At 43.3% G+C, this 25,972-nt stretch overlaps 1 protein-coding gene across 3 annotated transcripts in view; it reads left to right on the top strand.

Annotated features, from left to right (window-relative positions):
* The first annotated feature begins 1,950 nt into the window (after positions 1-1,950).
* Positions 1,951-25,972, top strand: part of LOC148028378 (P-loop containing nucleoside triphosphate hydrolases superfamily protein) — a 58,316-nt gene continuing 34,294 nt past the window's right edge. For all 3 annotated transcript variants that reach the window (XM_087690197.1, XM_087690200.1, XM_087690199.1), the window contains exon 1: positions 1,951-3,765. In XM_087690197.1, the coding sequence (XP_087546323.1) occupies positions 2,203-3,765 (1,563 nt within the window). In that variant the 5' untranslated portion in view covers positions 1,951-2,202. The remainder of the gene's footprint in view (positions 3,766-25,972) is intronic.

Below are 25,972 nucleotides of genomic sequence, written 5' to 3'. Positions count from 1 at the left end.
TCTCAATAAGTCTCTACCCCCAATCTCACTCACACACACACACACACACACACACACACACACACACACACACACACACACACACACACACACACACACACACACACACACACACACACACACACACACACACACACACACACACACACACACACACACACACACACACACACACACACACACACACACACACACACACACACACACACACACACACACACACACACACACACACACACACACACACACACACACACACAAACAATAATAAATTGTATTTCCATAGTGATCTTGACTTGAATGACAAGGGGCACCACTTAAGGAATGTAAACTTAGTTGCTAATAGTTTTGCATAAGTGACAATAGATGCATTGTCACTTAAACGATGCTTTTAGGGATGGTCATTTTGACACTTAAGTGACAATTTTCTCCAATTTGAATATTGGCATCATTTATAGAATGGTGAAGGTCATGTAAATGAGGTTTTGGAAATTGAAGGCAACTTTTGATAGTTCATAAGCACCTCTTCCTTAGTACTGTATGAGAACTCCTCTTATTATGTTGTTAAAAAAATATAATGCCATCTTTTTTTCATATTTCTCAAGAAAAAATCCAACTCCCCTTTCTTGAATGGATGGTGTTGCAAGGTAGCTCCTTGTAGAAACCTCACACATATATATGTAACTTATGTTGATAATCTTCCCCAACAAAGGATCAATAAGGAAAAACGATATTGTTAGTAACATTATTTCATCCTTCCATTTGCATCTTCAATAAAGCACCTTATTATGTTTGGATTTGAGCAAGGAGAAGAACTACAAGAGGCAATGAAGATATGAGATAGAAGAAGAGCATTGGGAAAATGATTCCTAAGTTGTGAAACATGATCATGTTGTCTTCATCATGTTATTCTCCCGATCAATTACATGGCATGTAGTGGCATATTGAATGCTTGCTCCAACTGCAGATGATTTTCATCAAGTAGAAAAGATATATTAACCTTGAATGGCATAGGTGTCCTTCTTGCACAAGTAATCCTAAATATTAATACAATTGAGGCATAACTAAAGTCAAGGATATTATCCAAGAGTTTGCACTTTAGATATGGGGCAATCCACCACTTTCCTCCACATATGCAGAAGCGGTTGAGTCTTGCCACATGATAGATACAATCAACAAAGCATGACACGTTACTTAAGCCACACATTGCTATTACCCCAAAAAAGAGCCAAGCCCCCCGATATTCATGTAGTGGTAAAAGGTAGACGTTGTGGTATAGGGCCAACTTGACTTGTAGGTAAGCTTCTAATGATGATAGGCCACAATATTTTGATGTCTTAGGCCAAGCCAGGGACACCCATTTTGATGACTTGGGCTGGTTACACATCGAGTGATGGATACCCATTTTGATGACTTAGGCTCGTTACACACAAAGCGATAGACACCCACTTTGTAGTTGTTCATAAATCAAAATGTATATTTAGAGGTTGGGTGTCTACTCTCGTTTACATACTCTAGAGAGATGTTGATTAGTTGAGTACTTGCTAACTCGATAGATTTCCCACCCACTTTTGGACAGGAAGTCTTCCTTGCCACTTGACAAAATAATGGACAAGGTTGCACTATTTTACATGTGCAACCAATCAAAGAAATAATATGTTGATTAAATTTTGACATTTTTTACAAAGTATATCCTTTTGGTCAGTAAACATATGGTATCCATGTCTACACTCACATTCAAAAAGTACACATCGACACTCTAGGCAAGGGCGAGGTATTTGTCAATCTATATGGGCCTCCAACACCTCCTATAATTGAGCAAATGGGCCAATTTTGGGTCAGATTTCCAAAGGTGTTAGGCACCACGAGTCCATGCAAAACCCGAGCTGGCGTAAAAATGATCCCTAGCCTAATGTCTATAAGTTTTTAGTCTTCCTCGTCTTGTAGCATTTCGTTCTCGGGCTCCATTGGCCGTCACGACGCAACCAGCACGACTCCAACTGCACAGGCACGTTCGATCATCTTGGCCTCTTCGGGCCAGGGAGAGGAACGAGCGTGAGGTAGCTGAACAGACAGGCCAGGCCTTCCATCACCGTCACCTGATCTCAGATCGAGCTTGCTTGCAGAGATCAGCATTTGCGTGCCTCCCTTGTACACGACTCGCCCGCCTCCAGGCTTCGCCAAGCAGAGAGACAGACTGCCATGCTTCTCCCGGAAAGAAGCTCCTGGCACCGTTATCCTGCCTCCGCCTCCCCCGGGAAACCCTACGGCTGCAGAAGATCGCGCAGGACGTCATCTCCTCCTCGCCAGGCCGTGTGCCATGCCGGCCTGCCGCTAGATGATGCATCCCGATGCACGGAGATGCGGGAAGTGAGGTTGACAGTTGCTGAAGTCGAGTTCCATAGGTGCAGACATCGGCTGCCGCTTCAAACACGGCGCAGCTGTGTGCCTGTCAGCCATTTGCTAGCTGATAGTGACCATCCAGCCACTGGCAGGCACAAGAGGCGTTGTAGTAACTTCGGTTTTGAAGAACGGGGCCTTGAGAGGCCCAAACCGTTCAACCTTGACAGTGACCATGCATGCGAAGGACAGACTAAGAACAATAGGCGGAGCAAGGAAATGGTTGGACGAAGGTTCCGGAGGCTGGACAGCTTTGATAGAGATGGTATTGTCAGTGGAGGAAGCAGTTTGGAGAGAAGACAAGTGGACACTTCACAGGAAGATCAAGATAGAGATGGACATTGTGATGATGAGTTAGGTGCAGATGGAAAAGATGCTGGAGCTGTGTGCCTTCCTGTTGAGCGATCTCGAAAGAAGCCCAAATTAGTTGATTGCCAAGAACATTTACATGATTGGACCCAGGAACATTTGCATGAGCCTCGCAAAGTTGAGAAGAGGAGGAGTCTGGAGGAGCTACATGTCACTGCAGCACCCCCTTGTTTGGCATGGAGCGGGAAGTCTAAAAGAAGGACAAGAGTTAGAACAAGCACTGCTGAATACATGGATGATGCCACAGTTCCTCAAGAAGAGACTCAAAGGTCGCTAGATGTTTTCAAGCAGGATAGTGTTCCCAAAAAAGACATATCACAGAATAGTGCTTCTTCAAGGATGGACATATCAACAAATTCTCAACCTCAACTTGGAGATGCTGATATACTTTTGGTCCAGTGTGATTTTGCAGGTCAACAACCAGTTAAACAAGTGCTTGATGAGAGGCAGGCCATCGAGGCCACACACTGTGTTCCACTGGTTGATGTAAATAGCAAAGGTGCTAATTGTACTACTGCCCACCAATCTGTTGCTGAAAGTTCTGGCATGAGCAAGTTGTTTCCTGATATTGAAGCACCAGCTGGTCTTGAAAAAGATAAGGGGACAAAGGTACTTGGAAAAGACAAGGAGATGGAGCCTGGTAATGTTCTCAAAGCTAATGGCAAGCTGGGTAGTTCTAATATGGAAGACTGGAAGCTGGAGGTCGATGCCAGCCTAGATGCCATTGAAGTCCAGCTGAAACTAGCTGAAGGAAGAAAGTGTGGGTTGTGTGGGGGTGGCAGTGATGGTGAGCCTCCTGAAAGTCTGTTGCCAGAAACTGCTAAACAGGGTGGTCAAGGAGTAAGTGGTTCTGACAGACCATATCCCGGATATAGTGAGTGGGATGCTTTTGGAAACGAGCCTGGTTGGTTAGGTCAGTTGCTTGGTCCTTTGAATGATCGGTTTGGCATTGCAGGAGTTTGGGTTCACCAGGAATGTGCAATCTGGAGTCCTGAGGTTAACTTCTTTTACCTGTAATGTTACACATAGGCTTGTTTAAAGAGGGAAAATGAGGTATTCAATTATGAGGATTATCTGTTCAGAGGAGTCATGTATGTGTATACACTCATTCTTTGTACGATTACTTGTTCTTTCTTTTCACTATTCAAGGGAAACCCAACACACCTAATTTAATGTGTTAGTGGTTTATAGGCTTCTATCTACTGTTTGCTGAGGCTTAGGTCATTGGAGGAAGGCACGCATGCCAGAGCTTAGTTTCTTAACCCAATGATTGCTGAGGCTTTTGGTTGAGAAAGGTATGGTATGAGTGGCTTTAGCTTTAAATGCCACGTGTGACACCCCAATTTTGGTTGCCTTTGAACTTCTGACTGAGCACAGATAACCCATTGAATCATTATGTAAATCAGTCACACAGAGTCCCAGAGTGACAGATATAAATCCAAGATATCAATTTTCAGAATTAAGTTTAAAAAGAGATGCTGAAGGATCAGGACTTCTGGTAGTGTCTTAATGTGTTTCATTCTAAAATGTACAGCTCATCCTGACTGTAAGGATGTGCATCATAGGTATCAGAGCATCAGGTCTTTTATTACGCATCCATAGTTTGAGGGTTTCTGGGCAAAGCTTTATGCATTAAAAGCTTATGCACCTACAGATTCGCATTTGGATGCATTTTTCTGTCTAAACCTGGCCACACCATCTTGGACTAATTCTGCATGAATCTGGACAAGATTTAGCCTTTTGCCCGGTGCTGGTCAATTTTCAACCTGTCACGGATATGAACTGACCAGGACACAGGTGTCAATTGGCTGGTCCTGTGTTCATCAAGTTTTGACTGTGCAGATTTGACTTTGACCATATTTAGGTCAGTGACATACTAACATTAGTGTATCTGTGGCAGCTTTACCTTTTCAAGTCTCAAATAATCATTTGTGTATTTAGACTTTTGACCATTGGGGCTGTCTAAACCAGTTTTTTGCAGGCTATGTATATGCATGCCTTCCTTTGTCGCAGCAAAAGCCTTGCAGGAGTAGTTTTCATCAATTAAAAGGACAATTATCAATAGTCAACAAGTTTTATGCAGCATTCATGGTCTGGAGTGATGTGTCCGTTCTTGGTTCAGTTTGGCATGTGCATCATTTATAGCAAATTGCAGCAAGAAGAGCCAGCCACATTGCCTAGTAGAATGTCATGAGGTGGAAACACTAGATGAGAGGTCTGGTTTGCTTCTTTAGTCCTTGTATAAAGTGGTACACATAGTCATGTTGCAACAATGCAAAGCACACATGGAGTGTGACTGTTTGAACCTTATTGTGCAACACTCTTGGAAGAGGTAGTTTTGGCGAACGGTCACTCAATGTGTATTTACACCCTAGCCCTAACGTATTAGGGTGTAACCCTTATGTACTAGGTCTAACCCTAATGTATAAGGGTGGTAGGTAAGTGTGTTTTGTACATAGTGGATAGTGTGGAAGATGTGAGTGGAACTGGGATGTACATGGTGGATAGGTTGGAAGGCATAAGTGAAAGTGGGGATGTTCTATCCTGATGGAAATTTGCTAATAAAAACTTCATGGCTGGAAAGAACAAGATGTTTCATTTGGCTGTAAACTTGACTGTGTAATTTTTTGTTTTAAATATTAACACAAAAACGCGTTCATATAAGTGAACATTTTGAGGGGAAAGGGGTAGCTGATGGTTCCACTGGAACAGATCAAAGTGACATTTTGATTATTGGTGCCTGTTTTTGGCAGATTTCTATATGACTGGCTGTCAGGTTGAAGCAATAGACAAGCTGCAGTTTACAGTGGGTCTTATTGTTTTCTTGGGCCATTTAACGTTGGAGTAGATTAGTTTGGTGGACTGGCTGCTGTTGTAGAGCAACATGCTACTGTGCTGGGTGCACATGCATTGCCTTGGGCTTTCATGTTGACACTAGTTGTGAGGATACACTAGAGTTTGTAGAGATTTGAGAAAACACAATGTATGATCACAACCAACAAATGAACTCAGAAAGGCACAAATGAAGAAAGGGTGAATGAATGCTGGAAATGAATTCAATGAACCAATTGAGTATGCTAGGTGGGATACTATGGATGCATGCAGGGCCGGCAACCATTTTGCGAGCTAAATCAGGAGGGAAGGCAGCGTGCTTGGGGGACATGTGGCGGTTGGAGGCTTCTCGTAGGGGGAACATGAAGCCGCCACGTTTCCCCCCCCGGCCGTCCCCCTCTTGCCTGGGGGCCTCCAAAAACTTTTACTTGAAGATAGTAAGGGACTAGTGCTCAGTGCTAGTACTAGCGTAAGCGCGGGTATTCATTATCCTAGCGTGAAGGAATTCACGCAACTGCGGGTCATCAAGGCACCTTTAAAGCAATGGTGCTTATCTCCTCCCTCCCCTCTCCCCCTCCCCCTCCCTTTCTCTCTCTAAAGATAGTTCATTGTTTAGTACATGCACTATTATTAGTATGCTCTATTAGATAAATGTATTAGTAACTTTTGATTGTATTACTTAGTTACAATTTAATTGAATAGTTTGTTCAACCTAATCTAACCTTAGGTTGTTGTTCAATCATATTAAACAATAATCTAAGCCTTTCTTTTGTGTGTGTGTGTGTGTGTACGCATGTGTGTGTGAAGCACATGCATATATATGTGTGTATCTATGGGCCATTAGGCGAATATATCTTGGTAACAATCAATATTTAAAAGGTTGATTACACAGGTAGAAGGTAGTTGTGACCTTTTTGGATGCTGCTGTAAACAAGGCAGCTGGTAAAACACAACCTTTGAACTAAACATTTCAAGGGTGAGATCTCTAGGTAGTAGGAAATGATGTCACTACCAAGTAGATGATTGTCAGTATACTCACAAGTTTCTAGGTAGTAATGATGACATTAAAGGGCTAGTTTTGATAAGATTGACATCAAACACTAATGATATCGATGAGACGATGGTAAAGGTTGAAGGCATGCTAGTGTGTTAAAGTATGATTTAGGATGACAATAGTTATCGTAACACAACAAAAACAGAATTTGAATCATTTCTATTATTTTGTTGATTTAATTGCTTATTAAATTTGTTTTCTTTGTACTCACTAGATATAAAAAAAAGTGTATTAGAGTTGGTCGTTGATGAGTGATCATAGGTTACAATGAACCCATGTAGTGGTTTAATACACTTCCACCTACATGAGTTGATTAGGTGCCTAAGATGGGAACTCAAGCATATTAGGATTAAGCTTGCACACAGAAAGGATTAATGCCTTGAAGTGTGGGCTAGATCCGCCAAAACAAACAAATACAATTAGTAAGATGGCATGATTATGAAATGTTTGTACAATATGCACGTGTAGGTTGAAAGCTTTTATGTACATATATTTGTAAAAAAAAATCATATGAAGATTTGAACATTGTTTTTGTAATCTACTTATAAAAAGCTTCCACATGACACCTATATTGGAGAGGGGTTCTTAAATTTTAGGGGATCTTAAGATTTCAGGAGGTTTTTAAATTTTAGAAACCTCAAATTGGTCTAAAATTGCTAGTTCTACAAAATAGGGATGACATTTAGTAAGCTATGTATTCTAATAGTGCTTACTATTTGGTTGTTTCTATTCTTGGTAGTGCTTAACCCAAAAAGGAAGGTCTTAGAGAAGGGACAAGAGTTAAGATACTTGTTACACAAGCTTCCAAGTGTCCTACCACTTGTCACACCTCATTGCATGTTGTTAGACACTTATTTTGTGCTACTCGGCTTTCCGTTTTTGCATAGCTCTCTCCTTTAAAGTTGGCCCTATCCATCCGCATCATCATTCTTGACTCCTCCATCATTGATTACCTCCATATTTCCTCTTCTTTTGTTGTTGTTGTATAGAACAATAGACCTGTAAAGTTGGCCCTATCTATCCACATTATCATTCTTGACTCTTTCATCATTGAATACCTTCATATTTCCTCTTCTTTCGTTGTTGTTATATAGAACAATAGACTTGTAAATTTGTTATAGCTCCTACTTCTTGAGCTCTTCTTTCATTTCAAGATCAAGAAGCAAGCCATATCAATATATTGCTGTTCATCAATGGAGAAAGGTTGAACTTCTCTCTTACTATTTTCATCTTGTGAAGAAATCGGTTGTTTTTATTGCATAGTAAGTGATGCATGTGTGCATGTATATTTTTACATGATTTTGTGAGAGTGAGAACTACCTCTCCTCATTCTCTGCTTGATTGTAACTGAGCTCTTTCCTAAAGGACTTGGTTGAGCAAAAATACATTCCTTTGGAAAGACCAAAGCATTGGACTAGTGTTGATATGAGCTACTTGGGAGCTTAGGATTGCAAGGTAGTGGATATCTTCTCTTGGGTCTGTGAGAGTGCGCAGCGAAAGAAGAACACGAACACAGAGGAGAGGAGAGAGGAAGCAGAGAATGAAGGAAGAAAATCTGCACTGACTGAGATGAATGCTGAATACACTGGAATGGACAGAACAGTCCCTGCACGCAGCCCGGAGCGTCAGTGAGGGAACCAGGACAGACTGGAAGCAGAGGCAGCACCAATGCCGGAGACGGAGACGGAGGGAGCAGTGCTGAACCTGCAGAGCATGAATGAAATCTGGACTGACTGGGGGGGCAGCTATAAATAGCCCCCAGCCAGAAAACTGGCCGACCAGCTAAACTGGCCGACCTGGCCAGATCTGGCCGACTATGGCCAGATCTGGTCCGACTGGCCAGTTCTGGTCCGACTGGCCAGAACTGGTCCGACTGCCCAAAATAATGGGCAGTCACCCCAAAAAACAGCCCAGATCTGGGCTGTAAAATGCCCAGGGCTGCATGTTGACTAGCAGCCTGAAAACACACTGACAGAGCTCCTCTGTCTCCTGTCAGACTCTGACAGGAGCTCACAACCAGGAGATGACAGACTGAGACTAAATAAGAGCAGGCTAACACCCCCTCTCAACTCCTGGGAGAGTCTGAAGACCCAAGAACCGCATGTGATGAAGCAAAGAAGCCTGAGGCAAAGGCTTCGTAAAGAGATCAGCTGCATTGGCCGCCGTAGGACAATAGACCACCACCAGCTCCGAATCCACGATCCGCTCTCGAACATAGTGATACTGAACCTCAATGTGCTTCGTACGAGCATGAAACACCGGGTTCTTGGCCAGAGCAAGAGCACTCTGGTTATCCACGCGCAGCTCCGTAGGTCCGGTCTGGGAAAAGCCAATCTCCGCGAGTAAGCGACGGAGCCAAACTGCCTCCATAGCGGTCGAACATAGGGCCCGATACTCAGCCTCTGTAGAAGAAAGTGCCACAGTAGGCTGCTTCTTGCTGCTCCAAGAGACAGCACCAGATCCAGGGGTGAAAGCATAACCTGTAGTGGATCGTTGCGAATCCACATCACCTGCCCAATCAGAATCACTCCATCCAGAAAGGGTAATCCCATCTCCATACATGATCCCAAAGGAACGAGTCCCCTACAAATAGCGAAGAACCCGCAAGGCCGCCTGCCAGTGATCCTGGGTAGGAGTCTGCATAAAGGAAGACAATAAAGCCACCACAAAGGAGATATCCGGCCGAGTGTGAAGCAGCCAGATAATAGAGCCGACAAGGCACCTGTAACGGGTGGGATCGGTAAGAGGAACTCCAGCTGTCAAAAGCTTGGACTCAGGGTCCATAGGGCATGAGATAGGCCGGCACTCAGCCATATCAAACTCTGAAAGAAGCTCGGAGATGTACCGGTGCTGCGAGATAAAAATGCCCTGTGCCATCTGATAGATCTCCAGACCGAGAAAGAAGTGAAGGATCCCTAGATCCGTCATGTCAAACTCCTGCTGTAGAATGGACCGTGTATGCTCCACCTGCTGAGTGTCGCTCCCTGTAATAATAAGATCATCCACATACAAGATGAGGAACACCGAAAGAGAATCCACAACCCGTAAGTAGAGGTTGGGATCATAAGCGGAGCGCGCAAAGCCACTCTGTAGAAAGAAGCGGTCAATCCGCTGGTACCAAGCACGAGGAGCCTGCTTTAGGCCATAAAGAGCCTTCCGCAGCCTGTAGACATGATCCTCCTTCCCCTGCACAAGAAAACCAGGAGGCTGTGAAACATAAATCTCCTCCTCAAGAACGCCATTCAGAAAAGCAGACTTGACGTCCATCTGATAGACAGGCCAACGGTGGTGAGCAGCAAGAGCCAAAAGCACTCGAATGGTGGACATCCTAGCTGTAGGAGCAAAAGTCTCAAAGTAATCCAACCCTGCACGCTGGGCAAAACCCTTGGCAACAAGCCTAGCTTTATGCTTGTCCAAGGAGCCATCCGCAAGATATTTGGTCTTAAAGACCCATTTCACACCAATCACCTTCCGTTTCGCGGGACGCGGTACAAGCTCCCACGTATGGTTTCGCTCGATGGAGTCGAGCTCGGCCTGCATAGCCTGTCTCCAAATATCCTGTGCAAGAGCCTCCTCCACAGTGGAAGGCTCGGAATCCTGAAGAATCTGACATAAGAGCATAGTTCACACAGAGTGAACTGTCCCGCTGGGCTTGTAAACGGGCTGATCGACGAGGACCTGTAGAAGAAGCAGGAAAGTGAATAACACTTGAATCCTGCATGAGCCGGCGATACCATAAAGGAATCCTGAGAGACTCCTTCTGTGAGGGAGACCGGGGGGTCTCCGGAACCTGTAAAGCACGCGAATCGGAGAGGGACTCCCCCTCACCGAGTGAAGGTAAATCCTCCGCATCTGAAAAAGACTGTATATCCCGTGAAGATCCCGAAGAGGCGGTAGAAGAGCTCGTAGAAGACGAAGGCACATCCACCAAAGGGGAAAGGGAAGCCGAAGGAGGAGGAAGAATAGGTGGGGTGCTAAGGGTGATCCTGGAAGGAAGGGAAGGGAGAGAAGGTGGGGGGGGGGTCCGTCGATGATGAAGAAACATCGGAAATAGAACCATCAATCGGATCCTCAGAGGCCGAAGCCTCATCAAAGATCACATCCCTGCTCACCTCAACCTGCCGCGTCGTCGGGTCGTAGAGCCGATATCCCTTCGTGGTCGTACTATAACCAACGAAGATAAGCTTGCTCGACTTAGAGTCGAACTTCGTCTTCCTCTTCTTCTTGTCCACATGGACAAAAGCATCGCACCCAAAGATGCGAAAATGGGACACGGAAGGCTTCTTTCCAAAGAAAGCCTCATATGGAGTCATGTCCTGTAAGGCCGAAGTCGGAGAGCGGTTGCGGATATGCACCGCTGTAGCCACCGCCTCACACCAAAGGAAGTGAGGAAGACTCCTATGCTCCAGCATAGATCGGGCCATCTCAATCATGGTCCGATTCGCACGCTCCACCACACCATTCTCTGATGGTGTGTTCGGATGGGAATACTCCACCCGAATACCATGATCCCTGCAAAACTGAGAGAAAAGGTGAGAAGTGAACTCTCCACCGTGATCAGCTCGAACACCACGGACTTTGGAAGTTGTTTGGGTCTCCACAAACACCTGCCACTCACAGAAACGGGAGTACGCCTCGCTCTTGTACTCCAAGAAATAAGGCCACACATAACGACTAAAGTCGTCCACAATCAGCATCAAATACTTGGCCTTCCCAAGGGAGGCCATGCCCATAGGTCCGCAAAGGTCGGTATGAACCAACTCAAGCGGTGAAGTAGCCCTCCTAGAAGCAATCTGCGGGTGAGGCTGCCTGTGCTGCTTGCCCCTCAAGCAGCTAGGGCACAAAGTGTGAAGAGGAGGGAAATCAGGAAGTCCCTCCACCATCTTCCTCCTAGAAGTCCGGCGAAGAGAATCAAGGTTCAAATGACCATACCGAGCATGCCAGAGCAGCCCAAGCTCATGGGAAGTCCGCGCAGCCAAGGCTGTGAGCGTATAAAGCCCACCCTCCTGTGTACCTGTCCAAAGGGCATCACCTGTAGAAGTATCCTCCACTGTGACTGCATCCTGAGTAAAAATGACGCGGGTACCTAACTGAGTAAGACCATGCACAGATAATAGGTTAAAACCCAAATCAGGCACATAGAGAACTTTGGCGGAGGAAGACCGCCTGTCAGAAAACATAGGTAAAGTCCCCACTCCATGAACAGGAACTGTAGAATTGTCACCAATGGTGACTGTACCCCCTCTGGAACGAAGATCCTGAAGCCAATCCTGACGGAAGGTCATATGTGAAGATGCTCCACTGTCGACGAGCCAAGGCTTCTCCTGAGTGGTAGAAGCTAGGGCAGTGTCTTCCTCAACAAAGAGATGCACAAACGCAGATTCTGTTGTGGCTGGGGCCGCCTTCGAGTCCTTCTCCTTAGGCTTCAAATGGGGATACTTCTGCCAACACTTCTCCTCGGGATGAGTGCCCTTCCCACAATGGGGACACTTGGGCTTCTTCTCCTTCGCATCCTTCTTATCTTCCTCCTTCTTGTCCTTGGACTTCTCCTTCTTTTGTTTCTTCTTCTTGCCACCACCTGTGGCAGCCGTAAATGCCTTGGTGGAGCCACTGGCTCCCACCTCTTTGAGTCGCTCGTCATGCTCCAAGACAAGCGGGGAAAGCTCCTCCCATAGGAGAGTCTCACAGGTTCTCATAGTGATGAGGCTGGTGTAGAAGACATCATATCGGGGTGATGGCAGCTGAGTCAACAGAATCATCGCCATATCCTCAGACGATATCAGACGACCAAGAGAGGCTAGCTCGCCTCGCATATCCTCCATCTTCGTGATGTGCTCCTTCATGGAAGAAGAACCATCAAGACTGAGCATCCGCAACTTCTTCTCCAGGGAAATCTTGTGGGCAAATGTCTTGTGCTGATACAAAGACGCAAGCTTTGTCCATACTTCCGCCGCGGTCTTTAACCTGTGAACATGTACAAGAACAGAATCATGAAGACTCATAAAAAGAAAGGAACGGGCTCGAGAGTTGAGCCTATCCCATAAGGCTGCACGGTCCATAGAGGTGCCATCGGACGAATCCACGGGGGGTCGGTCGATGGGCGAAGAAACAAGATCCCATAGATCAAAGGTATCAAGGATGCAAGCCACCTTGCATGACCATAGGGAATAGTTGGAACCATCCAACTTGTCTTCCTTCGGAAAGGAAGGGAGAATCGGCACCTGGATAGAGGGAATCAAGGAAGGCATCCGCACAGTTGATGCAGTCTTCACTGAAGAAACCTTCGCAGTAGATGGAACCCTCTGAGATGCATGGACTGAAGAAGGACGAGTGCGAGGAGGGTCATCCCGTTGTCGAACTTCACGATAGTCCCGCCTCCGCTCAGAGGAATGATGAGAAAGAAGCTCATCCTCTGAGTCTTCAAAGCCTGAAAACTGGTAAGACATCTTCCAATCTGCAAAATACCAAAGAAAGTTGTGCCGCTGACGAAATAGGACCAAGAGTGTGGTCACCAACCACCAAGATGCAGGCAGAGAGTGCCTACAGCCACCTGGATCTGCAAAACGCAAATAGATCTGATGGCGAACACCAGAATCGAGACCACCAGCACCGGGAACTTGCCCAGACAGAGGTCGCCTGCAGGATAGAAGCAGCCAGGGTAGAAGCGACCTGCAAAACAGCAAAACGCAAGCTGTAGGAGGGTCGCCCTGCAGCAGAGGAGGTTGCCTGGCAGCAAACGCAGGGTTGCTGCGTCACTGGATGACGTGGCAGCCCCTGTGTACAGCAAACGCAGGCTGTACAGCCTTCTGATGCAGTCGCCTGGCTGGAATAGACCTGTTGGCAGCCTCCTGAAGGAATCGCCTGGCTGTTGTGGAACTGTGGACAGCAGCAGTAAGGTATTTCTCTCGTCCTCCGTGCTCTCAATCAGGCGATGATACCATGTGAGAGTGCGCAGCGAAAGAAGAACACGAACACAGAGGAGAGGAGAGAGGAAGCAGAGAATGAAGGAAGAAAATCTGCACTGACTGAGATGAATGCTGAATACACTGGAATGGACAGAACAGTCCCTGCACGCAGCCCGGAGCGTCAGTGAGGGAACCAGGACAGACTGGAAGCAGAGGCAGCACCAATGCCGGAGACGGAGACGGAGGGAGCAGTGCTGAACCTGCAGAGCATGAATGAAATCTGGACTGACTGGGGGGGCAGCTATAAATAGCCCCCAGCCAGAAAACTGGCCGACCAGCTAAACTGGCCGACCTGGCCAGATCTGGCCGACTATGGCCAGATCTGGTCCGACTGGCCAGTTCTGGTCCGACTGGCCAGAACTGGTCCGACTGCCCAAAATAATGGGCAGTCACCCCAAAAAACAGCCCAGATCTGGGCTGTAAAATGCCCAGGGCTGCATGCTGACTAGAGCAGCCTGAAAACACACTGACAGAGCTCCTCTGTCTCCTGTCAGACTCTGACAGGAGCTCACAACCAGGAGATGACAGACTGAGACTAAATAAGAGCAGGCTAACAGGGTCATCCAAAAGGTCTATGTAAAGGTACACTAGGGTTTCCATAGAGAAAATATTGAATGCACGAGCACAACTAGAATGCAATAGCTTAAATGAAAATATAAAAATACTAAAAGGAGAGAAGAGTAAAATTTGATGGATGAATGAGCAAAAAAGATGATGTTGATGAGATGTTCAAGGAGTAGAGATGTCCAACAATCATTGAATCTTGTGGGGTGCAAGTTGTGGAACCTAGTAGTAGTCACATGTAGCAGATGAAGGCCGCTCAAGTTGGTGGCAACAACAAGGAGAGTGTTCGTGAATAGGTTGACAGCAGCCAAATGCTGTTTGTAGCTGGTTGGCTGCAGGAAAGTTAGCACCTCCAGATGGTGTGGATGGGGTTAGAAAATGATGGTGACAACTGAGACGGTAAAGGGATGAAGAATGGTGTGCACACACTGAGTTCCTTTCATAGAGCTAGATGGAGCCAAAAGAAGTCTAGGGTGTGGTACAATTGTCTAGAGTGTTGTAAACATGGTTAGAATGCCTTTTTGGGGCTGTTTAAATGAGCCAAAAGTGTAGCAAAAAAAAGATAAATTATCCTAGCTTTGGCAGTGGGGAACATTAGTAGCAAAAGTTGTGGACAAGTGCCAGTGGCCCAGTGGGGTATCTAGGATACACCTTCGGGTCAAGGACATTGAATTTTTCCTTAAAAATGACTTTTGGTGTCACAGGGTTTGGAGATTAAAATGATTTATTGTCGTAGAATACGGTTTATGGCATAATGATAGGGAATGGCCATTTTCAGGCTTCATGCTCCATTCGTGTTGGTTTCCCTGCCCTCCTTGTTCCATTCCCTTGTTTTAGTTCTTTGAGAATCTCAAGGCATTCTGAGTTTTGCTCAGCTATTTGAAGGTGGACAGCAATGTTTATGTTGTCAAAACTTTAATTTACAATAGAAAATAGGATCTATCAGCCACCTTGAAGTGCATGCCCATTAAATAGAAGCACAAAGATCATAGGGGCTGCTGTAAATAAAGTATTTATAGCAGTTTAGATAGAGATTCTACATCCACATTGAAGTTGACCTACACACAAGTATTCTCGAAGTAATGTGTGCCCAAATGTGGAGGGGGAAGCCCTCGAGATTGAAAATCGTAGGTGAAGGTGGAGCTCAAAGGAAAGGGATGCTAATACCAAGCAAAGGATGGTGATGCTAGGTGAAGCCCATTGATAAAGTGCCTAGAATGAGGGTGCTAGCCCTTTTTGGGGCTGTTAGTGTGGAACCCTAACTGAGGTGTATACACGGAAGAAGTAGTTTCTCAATATTCCCTATCAGGCCCAAAAAGGGATGAAGAAAGAGGAGTGAAGAGAGGTAAAGAGAAGATTTAGAGGATCCTTGAGATCCAAGATTTCCATTTGAATGGTAACTTGTAGTAAGGAATAGTAGATAGGATGAATTGTAGAACCGAACTCCAACTTGGGAGAGAAGCCACTAACTCTGTAACTCCATGTTGGAAAGAATTCGAAGGCCTTGCTACCAAGACGTGGTTGAATCTCCAAGGCCCAGATCTAGGTGGTACTTGAAGGAGGCGTCCCCTCTGAGGGTGGAGATGCAGGGGCCCCTTTTGAAGCTGAAGAAGTAGGAGCCCTCCAGGAGGCCAAAGGACATCCCCCTTTGAATCCCCACGTGTGAGAGAGGGAGAATATAAAAACTCATGAATCATAGACTTTGAATCATCTAATGACGAAGGAAGTGCTACTAGTCACGCCAAAGAAGGTATTTGGGGTGTCAAAGATGGTGAAGAACTCCCAAAGGTGGCCTCTTGGACCTAAGGAGTCGAGGGTGGGAAATGGGCTCGTGTTGAGCCAAGGGTGCTATAGTCGGTGTCTCTCAATGGAGTGGATTGCGGAGCCAAAGTAATGGAAGGAGTTAATAGCCATTGTCTCTTGAAGGAGTGGACTATTGAGGGGACGATGGTATCTTGGACCTAAGGAGTCCAGGGTGGGGAATGGGCTTGTGCTGAGCCAAGGGTGGGGCTATAGTTGGTGTCTCTCAATGGAGTGGATTGCGGAGCCAAAGTGATGGAAGGAGTTAAATAGCCATTGTCTCTTGAAGGAGTGGACTGTAGCCAACAATTAATGTCTCTCGGTGGATCGGCGGGCCGTGAAACCGCGGGTTGTTGAGGTGGCATCTTGAAACCTTAAAAGAAGTAGAAACAACCTCTATAGCGCGTTGCAGTGGTCTCAAGGAGGTCGAGGTACCGAATTATGCTCCTTTGATTCAAAAGGTCTAAGTATTCATCGGAAGCATCTTATTGCCTGGAGCATAAAAATTTGAAAGTTGGTGCATAATAAACTTGTGGCCTAGAAGGGGGAGGTGGCAGAATGAGTGCCTAGGGGTAGACACATTTACTTCAGCAATTTACGGAGCAAAGGTCCATGTCGGCAAGTATCGGTGGGGCGTTTGATGATGATAGAAGAAAGCACCCAGTGGTCCGTCCATTTGCGTATGGAGAAATCATAGCATTGGAGTATCAACGTGTAAAAGGGAGGATGGGAGGGAGAAGAAGAGAAGGGTATCTTTGTTTCCCGGTGATGCAACAAAAATGAAGGAAAAATTCATAGAGATAGGGAACGCCCGTTCCGGCACATAGGAATGGGTTAATGCGTTCTGGGAGGTTCAAGCCCGGGAAATGCTGGTGGAACGTTCCAGCCCATTCCATGTCTTGTTTCCTCCTGTTCCGGGCCGTTCCCTGGTTGTTCGAGGGCCGTTCGCTATTTGGAACAACCATTCCAGCAACGGACAACTAAAAAAAAAAATCGTTTGCTTGCGCCCGTTTAGGTTCGCGATTCGTTGGCCCGACGACACGCATTCTCTTGCTTGACTCTCGCCCCTCCCGCCTGTCTCGCCTACTGCTCTCGCTTGCTCCTGCTTGCTTGGCCCGACTCCCCCTCCCTATATATATATATGGAGAGAGAGAGAGAGAGAGAGAGAGAGAGAGAGAGAGAGAGAGAGAGAGAGAGAGAGAGATGCCGTTCCTTGCATTCCAGTTCCCTGTTCCTGGTAACTATGGAAAAACTAGTAGATGATATCGAACCTACAACTTGTTATTTGGTGAACAAGATCTTTAGCTCTTTGAGCTCTTGTGCTTTGATACCATGTCAGAATAATAGGTATGTCCTAATATCATGTCAGAATATGCGATGAACTAGAGAGAGAGTTGGATTTGTGAGGAGAAACATAGTGTACAGCAAACATTGAGGGAGGAGAGAAACTTAGAAACACGAGAACAAGATGATGAAGCATTGAATCATGCTATGTGAAGAAAAGTTGATATAGCAGAGCCAAAGCTTAGAAGATGACTGCGCTGTCCTGTCTGAATTAGGTGGTAGTACTTCTGGGGAATTTGCATAGTAAAGGAAGCAAAACGTAGTTATTCGAGTAGTGGGCTATCGAAGTAACTTGAAGATGAAGGATAGCTATCAAGGGTGCGAACTAGAATTCTCAGACGCCATCAGGGAGGAAGAAGATGATCACCAACTATCAAGGGAGTGAAGCGCAATCCTCGGATGCCAGAGGCGTGGGAGTTGCAAACGCAAGGTGGAGGAGCCTCCTGACTGCAAAACGCAAGTGACAGGGGTTGCAAACTTGACTCCAAGTGCTAGAAGGCTAGTGCCAAGGTGGAGAATGCTGATGCCAAACTGGGGATGATGACACTAGGTAGGGGGAAGCCCTCCAAACTGAAAAACATAGGTGAAGGTGGCAAGTACAAGGATGGTGACGCCAGGTGGAAGATGATCCAAACGCAAAGGGTGATGGCACTTGAAGTTGAGGGAGAAGATGGTGATGAAGAAGAGCCATGAGCCATGAATTGCAATGTCCGTCAAAAGGCGTGTGAGGGCAATGGAAGGTTCGAAGAGAGGAAGGAAGGCTGTTTGATGATGGAAGAAGAATTGCGAAGAGTATGTATGGTGATGTGTAAATGAGTGGAGAGGTGGCCTATTTATAGGCCTCAACTGTCTAGAGTGGCGCACCATTGATAAAGTGCCTAGAATGAGGGCGCCAGCCCTTTTTGGGGTTTTTACTGTTGAACTCTAACTGAGATGGATACACAGAGGAAGTGGTTTCTCAACAAATGCATGGGTTTTTTCTTGGAGGGATGCTTGCTTTCATAAGTTCAGCAGATACATGTTAGAGCTGGTCATTCCTTGGACAGGCAGGAGCAGCAGGTACAACAAGTGACAGGTGCAGCAGGAGTGCCATGTGGCAGCTAATGTGTCTGGCAAATGGCAGATTGCAGGCGGACAGCTGGTCGGCCAAATTTGCTGTCCAGTCAGCTACATTTAATGCACAGACCTAGTATTTGTGACATTTTCCTACTGGCCTATTTATTGGCCCCAGTTTTTGCAGTCTCCCTTAGTTATGCTCCCAGTTTTTAGGCTGTGGACCGCGGAGATTGCCCTTGGGGCTGATGGAGACTAAGATCTTGGAGGCGGAGACATACATAGACGTTCTCTTTGCACCCGTGTTACGTGTATATTTTTGCATCCTTATATAGCATTCTTCATTGCAGATTTTTTGTGTTTCACTGTCTCTCTCTTGTTTTTTTTCGTAAATCTCTCTCTCTCTCTCTCTCTCTCTCTCTCTCTCTCTTTGTTCACTCTGTCTTGGTCATTTGCTTCCACATTGCTGACAATACATCCTCAAGTACAACACCATGCCACAACAAGCTTACATGAAAGGCATTGTGTATCTGCTTGTGTGGCAGCAATTTCAGCCTATAAGCAACATTGCTAATCCTCTCCAACACCTGGAATGGCCCGTAATCTCTCATACTCAGCTTTGGATACAACCTCTATTTACCTTTCATCTTTTTTAGTCTCGCCTTTTCAAAACACGGCACCACGTAATCACCCTCTACAAACTACGAAGCACGTCTATGGCGATCAATTGCCTTCTTTGCTTCTCTGGAGACCTTTGAAGAGCACACTTAACCTGTGGATAGGCTACATCCATGTTTTCCACATCTTGATCGGTCTCAAAGATCTCATCTTTTGTGTGGAAAAGAGGGGCCACTTTCCTGTCGTCTTTCACAACCTCAAGTGGAGCTTTGCGAGCAGAACTATGCACAGTGTTATTGTGTGCAAACTCTTAACAAAGGCAAATATTGCTGCCATTGTGACTTATACTTAGAAACATAGCATCTCAAGAGAGCAATCAATGTAGAATTTGCATATTTTGTTTGACCGTTTGTTTGAGGATGGAAAGACGAAGAAAATTTTAGTGTGGTATTCGTATTTTCAAACAACCCCTTCCAGAACAAACTGGTCATCCGAGGGTCTCAATCACTTATGATCAACTTTGGCATACCATGATAGTTAAATACATGCTGTAAAACTAAGTAGGCGATATGATTAACCTTTATCTTCTTTCTTACTTGAATGAAATGGGCTTGCTTATTACTGAACCTACAAATATTGATCCATAAGTGTTGTAATAAACCCGACATCTTTTGCCTATCATACTTTACTTTTTGATATATGATGCTTGTCCTAACAAGCATCATGTCTCAAAGAAGGCCAATTAAAAAAAATGCTCCATTTTTTAAATTGTGGCATCAATACCTCTATGCCTTGCATAAATAGGAGCACGACTCTCAGCGATCACCTTAGGCCTCAAGTGCTTTGTGACACACAATAATCTATGCATCATTAGAAAACCATCTCTAAGCATGTAGTGCTCATGTCTCTAGTCATCACAAAGCTAATCATATACATTCGCAAAATACGAATCCACAACATATTGATCTTTCATGGCATCCAATTTCAGTGTGATATATCATAATGACAATCAAAATTTGAGACTTACGTGACAATGCATCAGCTATCACAAGTGAAAGTGAAACATAGATAAGGAGTTGGTCCATCTCATGTGCATATTAGACAACTTAGACTGAGTCAAAAAGTAGCGCAATGTCTAATGTCCCATTTGCATTGTGAAACTAGTCCCTAAGAGAGATTGTTTTCATGTTGAAAGTGCATGAATTATAGCAAGCAACTCTTTCTCATAAACTTGCAAATTTTCTTTTGCACCGTGGAGAACACAACTCTCTTAAGCCACAACTCAACCATCCTCCATTAAAACAGTCCCTATGTAGTATGTTATTTCCACTTGCATCACTCTAAACTACAAATAACTTCCTTAGATAAGGCAACACTATAAGATTTGAAGTCATATTTTCCTTCAACTTCTCAAATGCTGAAATTTCCACCGTTACCTACTTAAAAGGTATACCCTTCTTTTGCAAAGTATGTGTTGGAGATGCAATTTCAACAAAGCTACACACATACTTTTTATAATAGGAATAAAGATCGAAGAAATTGTGGATCTTGCACATGGTTTTCAAAGGTGGCCATGAGCGTATTGTCTCAACCTTTGTAGGATCCATGCAAATGTCATCAGCTGATACAATATGCCCAAAGAGTGGATCTCATGCAATAAAAACTCACTCTTTTTGTCATTTATAATTAGCATGTGCTTATGTAACTCATTGAATGAAATATTGAAATGCTATGTCATGAGGATGTGAAATTTTATTGCTTTGCTTAACATTTGATTAAAACTTAATCAAATGTGCTAATGTGACTTGTACATGTGAGGTGCAAGTTAATTATTTCATAGTGTGGAACCTAGGATCCCAAAATATTTGTTGGTGTCAAATGCAAAAGTTGTAATACGTTATGCTTGATAAGCTTAGTGTTAGATTTTGGCCTAGACTAATTTATTGGTCACGAATGTTCATGGTGACATTAAAGACTAGGCATTAATTAATTAATTAATACTGGTTCAAGGGATAATATTTGCTCAAGAATACTTGGAAGATAAATTGGCATAGCCAATCTAATTATTGGCTCGTGGAATTATTTTTCTAGACACTAAAATAATTGTTATATTAATATTTAAAATTAATATAATAAGTTTGATAATGTTAGAAAAATGGGATTAAAAGGCTACCACTTGGCAAAACTTACCTATGCAAATGGAAAAAACATTTTTAAGGGATGGTGGAAGTCTATTCCAACCATTGTGAGAGAGAATGAGGCTGTTAGAGAGGAGATGTTGCTCATATGATTTACAGCTACCAAGGACTAGTTCTACAGTAGGTCATAGTAGTTTGGAGCTCTTCAGGTGTAGATTACAACAACCCAAGGTTCTTTTGGTGTAGATGATATTATACAAGAGGGGCCAACAACCTTTCTAGTGGTCGAAAGCTGTAGGTGATAACTTCCATGGCTATTTGAGTAGGGAAGAAGCAGTTGTTCAACCTTTCTTATGATGAAACTTCGAAATTTCTCTCTCTACAACATTCCCTCTCATGCCACAGCCATCTTTGAAGTTATGTCAACAAAATTCAGTCATTAGATTCACGAGAGGTAGAGATATTGAAAAATCTCTGCTGTAAATCCCAATTTAGAGTAGAAATTAGGGTTTAGTAGCTATCTCAGGATACGTGCTCAAAAGTGAGGGCCTAGGAATTTAATTATAACAGCCGAAATTAAAAAAATTTAGGGAGATTCAAAAGGCCAGCTAGCCCATATCAGATTTGGGGCTTAATTTGTCATTCGAGGAGCAAGAGGAAAGGCCAATCCCCAAATAAACCAAGGGGTAAATTGGTTTGAAGGCTTGCTGCTTAGTTTTGATAGCAAGAGACACTTGGATTAGCGAGGGAGATTAGAGAATCTTACTTGTACTTGTAACTCCATTCATTTGTAATAAAAGCTAAAAAAATACTGCAAGGGGCACTACTGTCCATAGTCTAAGATTAAAATAGTAAAGTGCATTTTCAGTTTATGTGAACTTTATGCTTGCTGTAATTAGTGTTAAATCAAGTTATTTATCACTCTCTCTGAGGAGAAAGGTTGGTTTTATGGTTCCATTGCTGGGATACTATCAAATCCCTCGACTTAGTGGACCCAAGACACCTGATCGAAGGTCAGAAGCTTTCCTCTAGTACTGAAATTGTATTTAGCTAAGCATTACAACAAGAATATATTGAGATAGTGAGATGGAATCAAGTAGGAACAATGCCTCTCAATTTGAAGAATTCACAGTGTTTTGGGAGAAATACAATGCTTAATCTTGGACGAGGCATACAACATGGACAACAAGTTAATAATGTCGGTTTAGACCAAAATGTGGATCCTTCTAGGCCTTTAGAAGTTGATGTTTTGCAAGAGAAAGAGGAAATTGATGACCAGTTTAAAGATCAGCTGAGGACGGCAGCTGAAATGTTTTTGCAATTGGCAAATGATCCTCAATTCATGCGCTTTTTGAACCCCTTGAAGGAGGGCAACAAAGGCAAGAAGAGGAAATTGTCTTTAAGAGCTTCGGAATAGCAAGATATACTAAAGAAAGAGCCAATATAGTGGCATGATGTTTCAAATGTAGATAGTGAGCATAAGCAAAAGATGCTAGTGGGGTAATTGATGTAAATGCAAGGCCAACTTGGAAGCGCCAATCCAATGCTTTTTGGATAGTTAGGCATGCATACAATTATGGAGTAGCTAAGGTACTTTGATGGTGGCACTAGTCTCCATATTATGGTGGGTTAAGGATTATATATAAGGATGTATGGCACAACTCCTTATGGAATCAACAACCAATGCATGGGGGTGTGCAAAGCCCAATGATTTGGGTATGGTTGGTGATAAGTACAACCCCATGTGTAGTAATGTTGGCACGATGCTAGGGCACAAAGTGACAAGTTTGGCATTGGATATATGTAGATCACTGTGTTTGAGACTTGTGGTATTAATGGTGGTTATGCAATTGCTCCATATAGTATTGGTCATGAGGAAAAATGCAACTAGTATTGCGTGCATAAGAGAAGTGCAGCTAATAATGCATGCAATGTATGGAAAAAAGTATATTGGTATGGTTGGTAGTATGCAAATTTCCATGCACATTCACATTGCAACAGTCCAAGGTATATAAACAAAAATGTTTCCTAATGCATTTGGTGCTTCTAGCATGTCAGGTATACATGAGGGGCTAGTTAACTGGATGTGAGGTTTCATGTTGGTTAATATAGAATTGTAGCAATGGGAAAGTTGTAAGGATCTTTGCACTCCAAAGGGACAAAGGCCTAAAACCTAGTCGATGTTTTGAGGCACATAAAGTTAGAGGTAAAATTTTCATGTGCTTCTTGGTAAAGCTTCAATATTGTTTCACCTATGAAAGAATGTAATTGAATGGAGGAGGGTGACTTGGCACATCACTCTTAGTGATACACTTTACCTTGATGCGCTTTAGTTAGAGCCGACTTTGGATTGGGTATTTTTAGGCTTAGTAGAGTATAGAAAATCAGAGTATTGCTTAATGCTCAAGAAGAAGGTTGCATCTACACTCCTCGAATGATTGATAGCTTGGCTATGTAGTGGATCTGGAATGTACTTGGTTTGTATCTAGGGTACTGTATATTAACATTATTTTTGCTCTACTAGGATTACTATTCAATACACTAGTCACTGTGAGTTGATATGTAGATATGCATGGTTTGCAGATGGGCTTTGAAACTATACATTTATAAGGTTGCTAGTATGTATAGAGTATATTGAGTATACATTTGAAAGTGATGTACATTTGTAAGACATGTATGGAATACATGGAATGTATACATTTCTAGGTCATGCAAAAGAAATACAATTGCGTAAGCTATATGTGGTTTACAGCCAATGTATGCTTTACATGACTATTGTGTGATACATCATTGCTATGAGGTGTAATTTATACTTGGTTTATACATCACAATGCCTTAGTAATTATAACAATGTTGGATTTTGGTATGTAGATGCATTCCTTGTGGTTTTGACAGTGGTTATATTTCATGTGTGTGGATTTTAACCGGTTTAAGTGATTTGAATTTCATATGTAGAGAGCATGAGCATGGTTAAGCAATAGGTGTACATGTTGTTTGACTATAGTGCCAGCGTGTATTTCCAGTAGTGGCATCGGATACTTTGGCACATTACAGTGCAATTAAGGATGATTTTAAGGATTTCAAGGGGGTGCTCTATGTTGAGGATATGAAATTTTATTGCTTTGTTTAGCATTTGATTAAAGGTTAATCAAATATGCTAATGTGACTTGCACGTGTGAGATGCAAATTAATTATTTCACAATTCTCTCTCATCCTATAGCCATCTCTCAAGTTATCTGAGTAAAATCTAGCCATTTGAGTCCTAAGAGGTGGAGATATCGGAAAATCTTTGATGTAAATCCTAATTTATAGTAGAAATTAGGGTTTGACAGCTACCTCAGGATGCATGCTCGGCATTGAGAGCTTAGGACTTGAATTCTAGTAGCTGAAATTAAAGAATTTCAAGGAGATTTAAGAGATTGGCTAGTCCATATTAGATTTGGGGCTTAGTTTGTCTTTCAAGGAGCAGGGTGAAGGTCAATCTCCAAGCAAACCAAGGCGTGAATTGGTTTGAAGGCTTACTAGTCAATTTTGATAGCAAGAGACACTTGGATTAGTGGGTGAGATTAGAGAATCTCAGTTGTACTCCATTTAATTTTGCAATAAAAGCTAAAGAAATTCAGCAAAGATTGTCAGATTTGGGAAAAGGTTGTTCATAGTCCAAGATTAAAGGGGTAAAGTGTAACAAACCTCTTGTATATCAATTGTTATCAAGATATATTGACTCAATGATTTCAAATTAATTTGATGCTCATGTACTTTGAAAGGCAATTGTATTATTTAAGTTTTTTAAAATATGATTAAATGTTCATCTTTCTATTTAAGAGTGGCCAATGGTGAGAACATCTTATAATTATATTTGGGTCATTGTTTACGAGATGCTGAAGAGAAATTAAAAGTTTAGTCAAGCGGTGAGATTGACCAAAAAGCTCAAATGACTAGGACTTTTATACTCAGACAGTTACATTGACTAGAAGCTTATATAATGAGTAGTTTTAGAAAGTGAAACTAGATGCTTATGATTGAAGAAACAAACCATGGATTCGTGAATCTATATAATAAAGCTATTCAAAAGCTAAATTTGATGACTTCTAAAATTTAGGAGATCACTATTTTTGAATGTTGCTCAAATGGAAAATTTGGTTCGCGTTAAAGGCTCTCAAATTTCGCAAGCAATAATTTTGTGTTCAGCAACTATCTTAAATTCTTAACCATTTGAGAGATTTTTAGAGTAGAAGGTTTGGAAGCTTCTTTCTTTAGAAAATTGACATGCATAATCTAGAAGAGGACATGTGCCATTTTGAAGAGACAAATGTTCCTACACTTGTTATTTTTAGCAAATACTTATCATTTGTAGCCTTTACTTTTCATTTTTGAGCACCCAAGCCCTATACCTATATATTGAAGATCTCTCTTTTTATTTGGAATAAGCTATTATGCTGAAATTTCAGCCACATGCATTGTATTCTCTTATCTGTCTCTCATCCAAGAAGCAGTTATCCAAGCACTATAGAAGAAAATCAACTTGCTGCCTAAGTTTGCAAAAATTAGGGTTCTTAAATCCTAATTTTTAGAATTGCAGCAAATTAGACTTCTATATATGGTTAAAGTACTTGGTGCGTGCGGTTTTGTTTCAATAAACTCCTGTAAAGAGGGAGGGGTCAGTTTTCCTCTCAACATGGTGTTGACTCTTCTCTCTCTCTCTCTCTCTCTCTCTTTCTCTCTCTCTCTTTCCTCTAATTTTCATTATGATATGTAATTGAGTTGGCTAAGTTCAAAGTATTGTCATTCTCACGTTTTTTTTTTTGCGTATTTATATTGGTATGAGAGCAAGG

The sequence above is a fragment of the Lygodium microphyllum genome, chromosome 12 (assembly GCF_053477565.2).
Source record: "Lygodium microphyllum isolate KBCC chromosome 12, Lygodium_microphyllum_v1.1.10, whole genome shotgun sequence".
Lineage (NCBI taxonomy): Eukaryota > Viridiplantae > Streptophyta > Polypodiopsida > Schizaeales > Lygodiaceae > Lygodium > Lygodium microphyllum.
Note: the sequence above shows the minus strand (reverse complement) of the source record. Positions and strands in the feature narration are given on the sequence as shown.